The following is a 15,495-nucleotide window of genomic DNA, read 5'->3' as shown; positions in this document are numbered from 1 at the left end:
CTTGTTAGTTTCTAATGGTGATGTGCAATTCTCGCGAGATTTTAACCACCGAGTCTTTAATGTATATAGAATAATTGACGAAAAAAATCTGTAAACTTACTCATTTATTATTCGCCAATTTGCAATAAACAGTTTTTGCACCTTTGGTTTCATTTTTTAATGAGTTATTTAATTTTTAAAAAGCATTGAAGAGCATTAAGAAGGCCAAAACTTTTATCAAAAAGTATTTAGTAGTTTTAATTCGTGATTAGATTTTCTGAAATGTGTGTCATCTCTAAGCACTAAAGAAACGCGTAAAAGTCATCTAACAGTTCCAAAGACAATATGCTATGCTATGAAGGCACCTACACATTAAATGCATTCATCCAGAATACACACAAAAGCTGACATCTTAACCATGTTTCAATATAAATTTTATTTGCAAGACATACGCAAAAAGCCATACAATATCATCAGCTTCACATTACATTGCAGACTCACATCCAGAAATTGGGCTTTAGTGTCTCTCTGAAATAAAATATCCTCAACAAGACTTGGACAAATATTAAAAAAACATAAATTAAGGAATTTAAAATATCCACACATACTGCAGTAGACTGCACAAGGACGGGTATATATTTCTGCCATTTAAGGCAGAAGATTATTTTGTACTGTGAATGGGATAGAATCAAAAGAAATCTGTACTTGTGGTGAAATAAAAAATATCAATTTCAATCAATCCATTTATCATGTACAGTAATTTTTTAAAAACTACTCTGTGCTACTGAATTTGGGTGAAGACCTAAATAAAACTCTGGGTGAGTTAGAGTAGATAACATACATATTCTCAGTCACATGTATCTTTAAATTTAAGCCAACACCACATCCACAAGGCTTATCAATGGATTTTGTGACTCAGTAACTAGAAAAGTTTTTCACTTTGGTGAAATGAAGTGGACCTAAATCACTGTTATGTGAAAATCTACACATTTTTTTACTTTTTATATAGAGGAAAATAAATGTACCTTAATTTTAGACTCATGGCTACTTTTGCTCGAATAATTTATAGGGTCATTAAGGTCATACATTTATCCCACTGAGGACCATGCGGTCTTTCATTTGTCAGTAAAAGCTTGAAGATAACCAGTCCTAGAATCACTTTTTCACTTGCTTCAGCTGTTCTGTTTAACGATTACACCTCAGAGAAGTGATCTGGTTTAACACTTGTGTCTACAAAACAGACCCTTTTGTTTACAATAGCATATCTAACAGGGTCATTACATTCTCCCAGCCCAGAAGACAGTGTGTTCCTGCTGACACAGGAAATTCCCCAAAACACAGAAGTAGCATGTTTTTCCCTGCCATCTGGGATATGCTTCAATGTCAATATTCACTGATGCAGCCGTGTTCATATGTAGTAACAGTGACAAACATACTGAATTTCTATATTCAAGATTACTCAATTAGCCAGAAAACAAAGTGTTAGTTATGTGTTAACAATAAGACATACATTACATTTATAATTTATTGGTTCGGCTACAAGAAATTAGCTCAGGAAATGTTCAGTGGAGTAAAATCCAAAAACATTTCTCTTTTATAGTTTCTGGCTAAATGGTTAATCGTTCCATACAGTTGCTTGCTCATTTGAATATTAAATATGGAACGCAATAAAACACATGCTGAAAACAGCAAATTAGTTTTTACATATAGTTTATGGCACAGCACATTTCTCACATCTCAAGTGTCAGACGCTGTGTTGCCAAAAATATAATCTCTTACGACACACAATAACTTGGTGTTTTCAGTATGCGTTTCCCCCTCCATGCATATCAATATCTGATATCTTGGCTGTGACGACTGCCAAGAATTATTATTTGTACCTGAACAGATCACAATCAAATCAGTGTTCACATTCCTACAAATCTGACCCCTTGGTTGCTGGGGTCACTTTTTAAAATTTGAAGCGGGTGGGAAAACTTATCCCAAATGTTTTCATCCTCACCCTCGCGCTTAAGAAACCACATAACCCATTAAATGCTGGATTAATCCAAAACCATGGTGCAGGAGTTTGATAAATATTCCATTTACCATAAGAGCATTGTGTAAAACGCAGTAAAAAGTTTTCTGCTTGAGTTTGTGACAGTGAAGAAACGTCTTTGAAACAAATAAAATATTTATCAAAATGCTCCGCTGTGCAATTGCTTCAGTTTCAACCAGTCCCAGAACGCCTGTCTACACATCAATAACAACAGCCAACCCAACCAACTCAGGGTTGCACAATACCGCCTTAATGTAACACACTAGTCATGCTTCTTTGAGCTTATTATGGTATTACACAACACCTGTGAAATGAAATGAAACAGTTATAGTGTCTGGAGAGAACAGTTGGCTTTGCCCGCATTTGTTTTGGTAATCAGATCACTCAGAACGCATTCATTGCTGCCTCAGTGATATTGCTTTCTTTTCATTCTCACATTTCATTTCTACTCCATTTTGGACCTCTCCATCTTGGTTTTCAGGATTTCCTGTAAAAAGGGAACACAGATTAATCCACATACAGTAATGTTATTGTGTAAAATGATAGTGACAGTAAAGGTCATCACCAGGAGCATTTTAATAGACAAAAATGTGACTGAAATCATGGGACTGGCAGGGGAAAGTAAAAGGAGCCTTTACCTCTTCTTCATCTAGCATCACAGGCAGAGCTCTGTATGGAGAGAAAACGATAGAGAGATGAGAGAAGGCATCCACATAGTCCAGTCCTGGGTCAAACATTTAAAAATACTGTTATTTGAGTGTTAACAGTGTATCTTTCTAGTCTTAGACGTCCTCAATGAGGTGCTGGAAGTGACATTAATACACTTACATAAGCTGAGACGATATGACATATTAAAAAGGATTACGGTTTTAATCCAGCACCTTATTCAAACAAGTTCCAGGTAGTGTAATACTGCATGTTTGGAGCAAAAAGGCTACACTGTGAAGGCAGAGACTGTCAGCTCAGTGTCTCCAATCCAAATGTACAACTTACACATCAGCAACAGTTGTAGGAATGTTCTCCTCAACCCATTTCAAATCTTCATCCTGGCAAAAGCAGAGTGTAGAAATACAAACTGATTAAACTATGTATGGAAAAAACAATAAAGGAATAAAAAAAGAGGAGGCATCATGGCAGTCAACCCACCTCTTTACTCAATAGTTTCTGGGAGCCATTAGAGTCAGGCTTTGAACCTCTCATCTTCATTCCCTCTGAAAAAAAAAGAACAACAAAAAGAGCCAGCTGAAATCACATAAAAGTCCCCGGTCCAGTGACATAATTATAATACAACCAGGTTACTTCATTTTCCATTTATACTATTATATGCTCATAAGATGAACATTTCTAAATGAATATGGTATCCACACTATGGTCTGCATGAACAGGTTCAGATGTGGCCTCAATAACACTGGGTTATACAACATGGCACTCCAACTGATGAAGTCATCTTCAGAGGATCTGAGGTAAGAGGAGCACAGACCTAGATTATTTATAGATGAATGGATTTGGTCAAACATGGAGCAATTAAGACTCAGAGACTGTGTGTGTGAAGTGTTTCCACATTTAGTGCTGATGTGACAAACACAAGGAAAACTGACTAATATTTATCCCTGCAGCTCTTATGGCTCTGGGATCTACAGTGTTTAAGCAGGGTTGTGTTAGCTACAACACTGGGCTGCTAAGGCACATGTTTTAGATACTGACAGGATGCATCTAAAAGTCTATTACACAATATTTCTCTGGTTGTCAGGGCATCCAAACTGTACAACTGTGCAACAGGCCATTTCATCCATTTGTATTCCAAACACTGTCTGACACAGGTGTCCTCAATAATGAGAAACTCCTGCACAACCCTTTACTGTTCTTGCAATGAGAAGCAAGATCAATGTGTTTTACCAAAAGCTTCATTCAGCATGGGCTCCTTGGCCTCCTCCTCTTCATCATCGTCATCAATCAGAGGGGAATGGGAGAACCTAAGAGGAAAGAGATCGCAGGCTTGAGATCCAGCTCCTAATGTTAACCCTCTGAGGCCCACTTTAAGGCTTTTATGTGTTTTCATAACTTTGTGTTTTGCTTTTTCAAGCTGTCATTAAAAGTTTCACCAACTGCTACACAGACTCTAATTATACATGTATATCTCACTTAATAACAACTTCTGTTCACTAGAATAGGGGATAGTAGCCCACAAAACAAACAACAAAAAGATTTAGAATTTTTACACATTTTATAAAATAAAAGTAAACCATAATAACCAAAGAAAGCTGTTAAGACTGCTCTAGAGGTGATTTGAAGCTTTTATCTTTATCAGTTCATGAGTTCTGCTCATTCTTTTTTTTTTACTCCTCCTTGAAAAATTTGCTCCAAAGCCTCAGCGGCACTAAACATCTTATTGCCCCCATCTTTCTTTTCTTTTCTCTGTCACAACAATAAACTACAATAAATTAGTTTGGCTATACAACCAACTAACAGCCAAACCTCTGAATCAGACACTCTGATTGACTGTGACAGCACACACTGGAGCCAATAGGAGTGTCCAATTCAGTGATGTGACTCTAGATGTCACCAGCAAAAGTGTTTTCTAACTTTGCACATTAGTTTATGACCAAAGTCAGTGTCAAACATGGACAAACAGGGGCTTGAAATTATGGTCCAAGAGGATGTGTAGCATAATTGACAATAAAGCTGACTTTGACTTTGACTTTGACTTGTTAGACAGCGCTGCTGTTGTACACGCTCCTGCGGGCTTCAGAGGGTTAAACATGTATCTGAAGAGACGTTTTTGGACTCCAGGGTCGCCCCCAGCTCTAGATTTGCCTCTGACCTCTGGCTGTTGGCAGAGGGCCGCAGCAGCACCATGATGACCAGCAGGATGGTGGAGAACAGGAGACGCCAGAAGGCATCGTCCACCCACAAGTCCCTCCAACCCTGCGGAGAGGATAAAAATAGGAGATGGATCTTTATCGAGTTCACTTTTCATCTCTGTGTAAACAGGAAACGGAAACCTCACGAAGAAAGCAGCAACACAATACAACAATCAATCAATAACAGAAAACAAACTGACCGTCTGGCAGTCGACCAGCTTGAAGACTTTGGTGGTCCAGATGATGAAGATGATGGAGGCTGTGGACACAAAGTAAACAGTGGTGTCATAAACCATATGCAAATGCTGAAAAACAGCACATGAACCCTCCCACCAGTTGAACCAGAATTAGAAACTGAACAAAAGGTTCTTCCAGCCAGACTGTTGACAAAAATATAAATGCATTCACATACTTTTAATGCATGACATGCATATTAAAACATTGTAGGGCAGATATGTTAAAGGACTAGTTGACACTCTGGGAAATACACGCCTGTGTCTCTTCTTTATCCTAAGCTATGCTAACCATCGTCTGGCTCCAGCTTCATATCTTTTAAGTAAACAGGCCCTCTAACAGGCAGTGTCATTTCTTTTCTCGCCCTCGAGCTGCTCTAATCTCAGACAGTATGTGGCTATAACTCACCCACGACAGAGAAGATGAGCGTGTTGGTGAAGTGCTGATACAGAGACAGCTTCACCACATTTCTGCGGAGCTTCAGCAGACGAGTGGTTTGAGACAGACTGATGAAAATGTAAATGCAGATTAAGGAGAACTGTGTTCCTGTGTATACATTCAATTAAGCATCATAAAAAGGCTTATACCATATGTGCAAAGCCTCTGAAAATGCAAATCCGGGTTTGCCCCAAGTAGAACTCTTGGCTGCTTGAGTAAAGGATATCCACCACATGACACAGGAGTCGATGAGGGAGAGGCTGAGATTCGCCACCAGGGCGACAGTACCATAGAAACCCTGGAGACAGAAGACAAGAGTCTGAGTTTACAAATGAGAATAAACTGGGAAGAGGGCAGGAGAAAGCAAATAGAGAGGAATGACTTCATAATAGAGGAGGTTACAATGCTGTTTTTTAAACATGAGATAAGCTTGTGTCGAGATCTGGTGAGGATTTAAGTCACTGGCCTCCTGACAGAAAACATCCACCCACCAAACTCCATCACATCCCTGCATTCTTCTTACTGCCTCTCTCTTCTCATGTTTGTTTAGTTTAACTTTGTGTTTTCATGACTCTGTGAACTTGCTGCAGTGTCTCTGGCTGCGTTTGAAAATCACTCTGAGATCAAATTTGTCATTCCCTGTTATCATCACTTGTCTGCCTCCCGGAGACTCAATCCCTGCACAACCTTCTCTCCCCCCTCTCTCTCTGTCGTCTCCTCCGCTCAAATCACACTTATTTATACAGGGTGCCTTGAAAGCTGCGCTAGGCAACATTTTTATGTCAAAAAAAAAAAAAAAAAAATCACTATCGGCTTCAATCAGCCTGCAGAGGTAATGTTCCATCTGCACTCGTTGAGACACAGTGGGTTCATTATATTTCCCTGAAAGAAATTCATCTGTCGCCATAGGAGATTAATATGTGAGCTTTAGAAGTGTAATTGACCTCCTGGAAAGCAGCGAGAGATTGTGCCTCTCAGAAAAAGTGAGACTCAGTGTTTAATAGTTGTCCTCCCTCACGCTTTTTAGCAAAAACTTTCACCAGGTGGTCTGGTTGTGCTAAAGATTAGTGTGTCCTGTTCTTCCTAACAGGATCTCTGTTTAAAAAAAAAAAAAAAGGTACATCTTGCTGCAATCTGGAGCAAACAAGCTGCAACTATGAAAGCTGCTGCTTTGAAGCTGAAGTCCTCAAGAGTTTCATGAAATCAAACCTCACTTTAAATGCTAATTATGGTGAGATTTTCTTCTTTAGCAATAATCATTCAATGCATTTACATTTTATACTAACTTCTCTTTATGGTCGTTTTATTGTTAGTGGTAGAGACTGATATTTCCACACTGTTCAAATTCTGTGCAAGCACATGCAAATTGGCAAAAAAGGTAATTTTGGATGTTTTAAATATTACATAGTTTTAAATATTACATAGAGTGATGGAACATGAAGGAGCAGTCACTGTAAGCTGTTAGATGAAGAGCTGCACACCTCCTCAACAAAGTTCACTGTGTCCTGCTGTTGTGTGGAAAACTCCAGCATGAAATCAGATCACAAATTACTAACCGACTTCTTTATTAAAGCAACGTGTGTTTCCTTGGCTGTTCTGCAAACATTTACAGCAGCTGCTCCTCCGTCACATTTCGGACAACGTTGCTGCTGGAGAAGTGTTTACTGTGCATTAGACAGCGCTTGCTATTACCATAGTAAGAGAGTAGAGTGAATTCTTGGGATTATAATATATTAGAAATTTTTAGATTGTGACATATGACTTGATGATTTGCATCTGCTTGTTGCTGTTGGTTGAAGTAGCTGATGAGAAGGGGCAAGGGGCCTGAGACAGTTGTTAACTTTTATGAATTGTATGAACGGTGTCCTCTGTGGCATCTGTTTCTCCAAGTTGCTTAAAACAAATATTGAGGATGAGAAGTGTTGACACTTACACCTGTCACTCTCAGCACACCCTCCACAGAGGAGAAAAGCAGGTAGAGAAGCCCAACAACTACCAGCCGGTGCACGGTGGTACCCAACCTGGGCCTGCACAAGCAGGGAGGGAAAACACAGTTCTCTTTTACTGACAAATGACTGAAATGAGAGTATTTTATGAGAGTTTGAGAGTTTTATGAGGGACTTTCAAAAAAATTATTACATTCTTAAAATGCTAAAAATGAAAAGTACAGAGACTGAACTTACTTGACTATACCATAGCCAAGACTGACTATGAGGACCAGGATTCGGGCTAAAGATCTTTTGAGAGCAGAGAGCAGCTCAGCAAAAATCACAGCACCTTGAACTGTGAAGAGAAAAACACACAAACAAAATAATTATTACAATTAAATCAATAAAAAAAAAATCCACCCAAACAAGAAAAAATGTGTAAAAATGAACCAACCGTAGTCTCCTTTGTACCGGATGCTCTGGTACTCTGAGTAAAACACAGCTTTCTCAAGCATGCCGAGGATGATGACAGCGCCGATCCAGAACTGGATCCGCAGCAGATCCCTCCAGTAGCAGGCGCACCAGAAGAGCCAGAGAGCCCCGAACAGCACGTACACAATGCACATAACCATGAAGAACTGTGACCACAGAAGAGAGACAAGAGTTCCAACCATGACTGTTTGTGAAGCTTTCAAACACATACATGCCACAATCACTGAGAAACTCCATCCACTGAAGAAGACCACAAGATGTGGTAGAAAGCTTCAGAAACTATAAGTTAGAAACTAGGTTGAGTTTTTTTTTAAATATTCTGTATGTTTCAGTATGAAAACGATGGTTGGTGGTAATCAAAGATGGTAATCAAACAATGTGTGTCCATATAATTAGTGTTAAAGACATTTCTTATGGTCCGTACCATCATGTGGGGCCAGTCGGCTGGAGAGGAGTAGTCATGTGGTCCCTTCATCTCAACTTTCACTGGGGAAAGAAAAATCAAATAAGTCACTTCTACTGACACTTGTTAAAATTCTCAGCAGTTAGTTTTCTACTTATTTATTATAAATATGAAAGAAGTTAAATAAATGATGCTGTTTCTCACTTGTGAAAGCAAAGTTGATCTGCTCTGGCCCAAAGTCTTCATCTTCACCTCCACGAAACATAGGCTGCACTCTGACTATGAACAGATATGGACTGTCCTCCCAAGCTTTGGCAACTGCACCGATATCCTGTTAAAAAACCAAAACAAAGGTTTGTGTGTTAACAATCAGGACAGATGAGTTCAGCCTCTACTTACCTCAACTACTTAGACATGTATGAACCAAGAGGTTTTTCAATGACCTAAATCCTGGAAAAATATTAGCCACAACAGAATATTTCCAGGAGCAGACTTTGACATGAACCCTGGAAAAACACAGATTTATGTTTGAAGTCATAAAAGCTCGTCTTACCGGCTTGTCAGGCCAAATAAGGCTCTGATTTGATGGCTCACTCTAAACACAACAGGGGGGACAGAGTTTTCAGAAGAACAGACAACACACACAATTTTTTTAAAAAAAAGCTTTTGTGTTTTTGTGTCAAATTAGATTCACAAGTACTGTCCCTCAGTGACTCACCTTTGGGCTGGTTAGGGGCTGATATGGGTTGAAGTCAGTATAATACACCTGGGTGAGAGGATAGAGGAAAGAAATGAAGTACATAAGAAACGCATGAGATTAATGTGTTGACATTAACTAACTGCTGCACCAATAAACACTGAGGTGATGATTAATTGTGCGCCCCTTTGTCTTATGTGCCTTTTGTAACAAACCTTTGGTAAGAAGAAGGAGGAGCAGTTGTCGAAGTATATGTAGCCCTGACTGTAGAAGCCACTCCAGCCGTCTTTCAGCATGTGGTCCATGCCAAACATGTTCTTCGCTTTGCTGTCCTGTGGGGGGACAATGACTTCATCTATGTGGTCAGTTACAATTGATTGTGCAACATATAACACATTTATGACTTTGCATTGACTATAGATTTAACAGACAGAATAATACATATATGATCCAACGGTGTTTGATGAGAGAAATAAAGTGCCTATCTATGAACAGTTATAAAAAGTAGTTGTGTTTATCTACAGTTACATGGAGGGATGGGAGGTAGATGTATTTTCAATGTCAGGGTGAACTCATGCAAAGGAATACATTTTTTCTAATGACTATTAAAATTTGCACATGGCAGCAGGTTAAAAAAAAGATTTCAATTATATAAAATCTTCACTTTATGAGTAAAAGCTGCGTCCAACAACAAGATAAAAACCACATGTGAGGCTGCATGAGGCTGCAAAAAGCTGCACATGTGGAGCAGCAATGAAATGAATAGGTAAAGACCAGAGATATGGATTTGATATGGTTTTAAAAAAAATTAATCTAGCAAGTGATCGCATGCAAGAGAGGGAAAAACCTTTTTCAAGTTAAACTAGTGAGAATGAAAAAGAGTCTGAAGTATGATGAGCATGAAAAACGCTTCAAAATAGCAGCTAAACTTCCACATACTTTCAATTCAACCCATCACACTACAATGAAAGTCTCCTTTACTCATAGAAACACATGTAAAATATAGAAAAAATACACATCAGTTTATCTATTAGAAACACCACTGATCAGTGTGTGATTCCTGTTTGAACAGAGAAGGCAAAAAAAAACAAAGTCCAGTGTCTGGTAAATAGTGTAAAATAAATACTGAGAGAGTAGGAGCAAGAAACTCAGCCACACATGTGGCTCACTTTACTGCAGATTTATGGTAAAGCTGCACATCTGAGCCACACATTAGGCTGTCAGTGCACATGAGCAGATGTTTGAATAATTAAGTGATGGATGATCAAGCGAAATACTTGGCCCCGACTAAGACACTGTAAACTGCATCGCTATATATTTTCTTTTTTAAAAGGAAAATGTTCAGGACTTCCTCACTACTTTCTTGTCATCTGCCGGAGAGCGAGGAACAACAAAACAACATCAGCCGCTCTCATCTGGCTGCTTTACCTGCTTCACAGGAGCGTTTTGAGGCTGAAAGGAGTCGACACTGACATTTCAAAACACATCTGAATGAAAAGGTCCTGATCGGGCTACAGGTGACCTCGATACGCCCTCGCTTTTTTGACCCTCTGCTGCAGGGGCCGCCGGTGACAAGGTGAAATGCATCGAAGCCAAAGCAGCAGCTGAGTTTGAGACGCTTCTGGAGGCAGAGCCAGCGCGGGCACAAAGAGGGAAGTGAAGCCCACGGCCATGAAAAAACACTTAAAGGAGGATACAGCAGCTGCTCTGACTGACAGACTGTTGATGCTAAATGTGAAACCAAACATCGTGAACTGGTGAGAACTCTGTGAAGAGAAGTTGCAGTGGCGAAAAAAAAAAAAAAAGGTGCTTGAAAGCTTGAAAATGTAGATAAACTTGTCTTCCCTGCAGAAAATCCATGCAGCAAATACACAGCTTCAAGTTTATGTTAATGTAATTAACAGCAAAATAATATCCAATAATGCCACTGATTCTCAAAACCCAATATCCATCTACAGTTCCTGCATGTGATATTTACATCCAGGGCAAAAACAAACAGTCAAACAGTCACAGTCAGACGCCTTGAGACAGAAGTCAATACTCACTGGTGTGTTGAAGACCTCATTGTAGCAAACAGAGGAGCGCAGGTACCAGGTGACGTTGAACACCAGGTTTCTCTCACACGACGCTGGGTCACCCTGGACTGCAGAGAGAGGACAGAACGACCAGTTACTCAGAGGGCGAGGCCCTGGATTATTACACAGTAATAAGGTCACACAACCCGTTACACACCATCACATGTCAATTTGTGAAAGCATTACAGGGATTACTCTGGGTATTGTTATTTAATTTTTGTGTGTACATACTTTCCCACGACCTCCCTCCTCTACTTTTTTTTTCCTACCATTTCCCCCCTTCATGTTGCTGCATTGCATCCTGGTCTATTTTCATCAGCGTCTCTCCGTCTTTCACATTGTTATGAATATCTCACTTACAGCTGTGAAACACTGATGCAACACATTAGCCTTAGAGAGCAGAAGGAGTCTGACCATTAAATGTTGCAGCTGTGCTGAAAATATAACCATCTAGGCTCCATCTAGTGATTTATAAGCAGGAAATAAAACCATCCCAGAATAAAGTGTCTACTGTGTGGTTTAAGGAATTTTTTTCCTGGTTTTAATTCCTAAAATTTACAGATGCTGTTGTTAAAATCATCCACCAAAGGTCAGGTAATGTCATGTTGGCTCATCTTGTGGACTGACAGTAATAGAGGGTGAAAATAAGGAAGCATATAGGAGCAGTGTGCAGGCGAAACAAGGCTTTTTCCACCATTATCCACCAACTCATCTGTGCAGTGCAGATAAGATGTTTTCCAACATTATGTAGGCTGTCAGGTTCAACACTGGCCCTCCAGGAAAATCTGCCCTGCAGGTTGCAGGACACTGGGCTTGTCCGTCACGTCTGGAGTTCAGCCAGTAAAAGCCAGAAACACATGGTGGGACATTCACTTCAGCACAACAATGCTGCAGCCGACAATTAAATATTAAACCCAGCAGTGTCGCTGCATCTCTGTGGTGATTCTTGAACTGTAATTACAACGACTGCCGTTGTCAAACTGAGACAGTAAGAGTCTTGAGCTCTTGTGATGGTGGATTTCCTGCTTTAGTTTGTTTGCTTTTTTAGACAAAAACTAACTTGAGGTGTATTGTAACTGGGTCCTAACTATGAGATGTGAAGCCGAATCATTCTTAGGTACCAGATGGGACTCTCAGTTGTAAATGTTGTCTTAAATTATGCAGTGTCTGGGTTGAGGAAGGAAAAAAAAAAAAAGCATGACGGAGAGGTCAGACTGCTCACACTTCATGAAGATGGTAGTGTTGGCGTACAGCGTTTTCCGAAACACGACATCTTGTGTCTGAAAATACAAAGAGACAATTCAATCAGCTGCTGTTTGGGCTCTCACCTGACATCCCCATCTCACACAGATCACATGTTATAATATCAACACAGCTTTTTGTGGACACTTATTATCAGATTATATTTCCAGCCTCTCAGGTGACAGAGTAGGAAAAAAAGATGACGTCAAGTTGATGTAACTTTGCAAAAGCAATCACAGACCCTAAAACCTATGGCACAGACGGATCAAAACTGCCATACACTGTTAATGGATCCACAAAATACAGGTCAGACCCATCGAATTGTGCTGCTAGAAATACATTTGTCTCAGCTTTTTCCCTCTTAACTACCGAAGTGTTTGTTTTTTGAGCGGCTCTCTTTTTCCTAAGCAATGTGCAAACTACAAGGGTTAGACACAAGACACAATAAATGCATTAACTAATATATTTTTCACCAGTAGGAAATTTTAAGCTTATAGCTAAATAACCATGCTATAAAAAAAAAACATATCTTCCTGTAGGCTGCATGGCTGCAGATTCTGTAAAATGCAGGTCTGCAGAACAAATGCATGTCCAGGGAAAGGTCATGTCTTTTGGAGGCCAGCATCACTGTATTCTGAATGAACTGGCTCTCAGGTGTGGAGCCACATCAGGTGGTTCACTCAGGTAAACAATCACCTGCAGACACTTCCCTGTCACTACAACCCTAAACATTTCCAAACAAATATGGAGGCAGGACATTTGGAAACACTTGTGGTCTGTCTCCTGGAAGCAGCTCGTAAATAAAACTGGTCTAGACAATATTAACAGTGACTTCTTCTGTCGTGCACCCTTCTCTTAATTGCATGTCTGTAAATAACATCTTGTCGTGCCTTCACTCAGTCCCACCGGTAGCGTATTAGTTTTGCAGAGCTACATAGCAGAAGATGAAACTAGGACTATGACATTCAGAGTTGAGGTTTTAAATGGACGCAATCTACGAACAGGAAGAATAAAACACAGCTGTCAGAGCCTGAATGTGTCCGACAGGTCGCACACAGCGGAATGAAGGCTGCAGGGGGCTAGTTGGCTACCGCGGCTAACAGCTAATGCAGTGGTAGATTCAGACGACGGGCTGTGCAATAAGCATAAAAACCTTCATGTTGAAGGTTTCAACACTGACCGAGTTGATCATGTTCCACACGGAGAGCTCTGCCGCCGTCCCGAGGCGGGAAACTAACGCAAAAAGCAGCAGACATAGCGGACGTGCATCTGGCATCTTCACTTGCGCATCTACTACAGGTCAGAGCCGCATCGCCTCCTGTTCCGGGGCGCCTCCGGCTGTCGTTCCGCCGCCAGAGGGCAGGAGATAGTGCGCTGGCGAGGTGATGTTCCACCCATAGGTTCCCTCAGAACATCCTCAGTGATCTTCAGCACAAATTCCTCACCTGCAGTGATCTCTACCGGAAGGATGAGCAGAGGACATTCCTCCTAAAGTCCCCTGAAGGCCCACTAGAAACATTGTCAGGGAATACCAGGACCTTGGAAAGGACTATTACAACCTCCAAAAGACACATATAAAGCCTAAAAGCCTTAGATTATTATTGTTATTATTATTATTATTATTGTATTATTATTATTATCATTATCGTTATTATTATTATTATTAGTAGTAGTAGTATTATTAGTATTATTATCATTATTATTATTATTATTAGAAACCTCCTGAAGGAAGACCAGGACCTTGGAAAGGACTATTACAACCTCCAAAAGACACATATAAAGCCTAAAAGCCTTAGATTATTATTGTTATTATTATTATTATTATTGTATTATTATTATTATCATTATCGTTATTATTATTATTATTAGTAGTAGTAGTATTATTAGTATTATTATCATTATTATTATTATTATTAGAAACCTCCTGAAGGAAGACCAGGACCTTGGAAAGGACTATTACAACCTCCAAAAGACACATATAAAGCCTAAAAGCCTTAGATTATTATTGTTATTATTATTATTATTATTGTTGTTGTTGTTGTTGTTGTTGTTGTTGTTATTATTATTATTATTATCATCATCATCATCATCATCATTATTATTATCATTATTATTATTATTATCATCATTATTATTATCATTATCATTATCATTATCATTATCATTATCATTATCATTATCATTATCATTATTATTATTATTATTATTAGTATTATTATTATTAGAAGCCTCCTGAAGGAAGACCAGGACCTCTAAGGACCACTAAAACCTCCAAAGGACACCCCCAGAGCCCCCCTACAACCTCCTAACATCCCTCTGGACCTTCTGCAGAACCTCTACAACCTTGTCATCGACCACTAAGACTTCCAAAACTACACGTAGAATCTTTTCGATCACCATTACAACCTCCAAAAGACCCCTAGAAACTCCTAGAAGATCTCTACAAGCTGCTCTCTGACTGCCACGCTCCTCCATAACCCGTAAAGCACCACTAGAACCCTCTTAATGATAAAAAAAAAAAAAACAGTGGAACCTCTTCAGCGACCACTTGAACCTGCCAAACAAACCCTAGAACAACCTAAAAGACCTCTGGAACATTTCCCATCAACCACCTCCTCAATAACCAGTAGATGTATATGTGTGTGTGTGTGTGTGTGTGTGTGTGTGTGTGTGTGTGTGTGTACATATATATATATATATTAAGTGACCTATTATTGTCTCAAAAAAAACAGTGTCTTAGAAATTTTAAGCACCACCCATCATCTAAAGCAATCCAGAACTCCTACTTTTAACCTCTAACTTATCATATCCGGTCTGTCCAAAGTGGATGTGAACGTGTGTGTGTGTGTGTGTGTGTGTGTGTGTGTCTGTTTTCATCTGTTTTCTGCCATTGCAAGCACTGATCTAGAGGAACAGAATAAACAAAGAAACGATGGGTAAGCAATGCTTAGCCATAGACTTTAATGTAAATCTAATACAGTATATATGTAAGTGTAACATAGCTCTTATTTTTTCTGTGATGTATAAAAATAGGGGTAAGTGAGTCTTGCAGAGGCTAGACAGGTTGTATTTCAGTCTTTTTTTCTGTCACCTGTCCCACTTCCTAAA

General features: G+C 39.5%; 1 protein-coding gene across 1 annotated transcript; it reads right to left on the bottom strand.

The window, feature by feature from the left end:
- Positions 1-396: 396 nt before the first annotated feature.
- Positions 397-13,727, bottom strand: LOC139632974 (transmembrane protein 87A-like). The gene is made up of 20 exons (XM_071498284.1): positions 13,568-13,727; positions 12,368-12,425; positions 11,116-11,213; positions 9,286-9,402; positions 9,092-9,139; positions 8,927-8,968; positions 8,578-8,704; positions 8,395-8,456; positions 7,933-8,116; positions 7,734-7,833; positions 7,484-7,577; positions 5,777-5,848; positions 5,521-5,629; positions 5,079-5,137; positions 4,839-4,942; positions 3,914-3,990; positions 3,164-3,228; positions 3,011-3,063; positions 2,656-2,686; positions 397-2,504 (listed from the first exon to the last, which is right to left on the bottom strand). The coding sequence occupies exons 1-20, from the start codon at positions 13,661-13,663 to the stop codon at positions 2,463-2,465; spliced, it is 1,638 nt and encodes a 545-aa protein (XP_071354385.1). The 5' UTR covers positions 13,664-13,727; the 3' UTR covers positions 397-2,462.
- Positions 13,728-15,495: the final 1,768 nt, after the last annotated feature.

The sequence above is a fragment of the Trachinotus anak genome, unplaced genomic scaffold, assembly GCF_046630095.1.
Source record: "Trachinotus anak isolate AG129_WGS33_773 ecotype Australia unplaced genomic scaffold, CSIRO_AGI_Tana_v1 ptg000015l, whole genome shotgun sequence".
Classification (NCBI taxonomy): Eukaryota; Metazoa; Chordata; class Actinopteri; order Carangiformes; family Carangidae; genus Trachinotus; species Trachinotus anak.
This window is presented reverse-complemented; position numbering and strand designations above follow the sequence as displayed.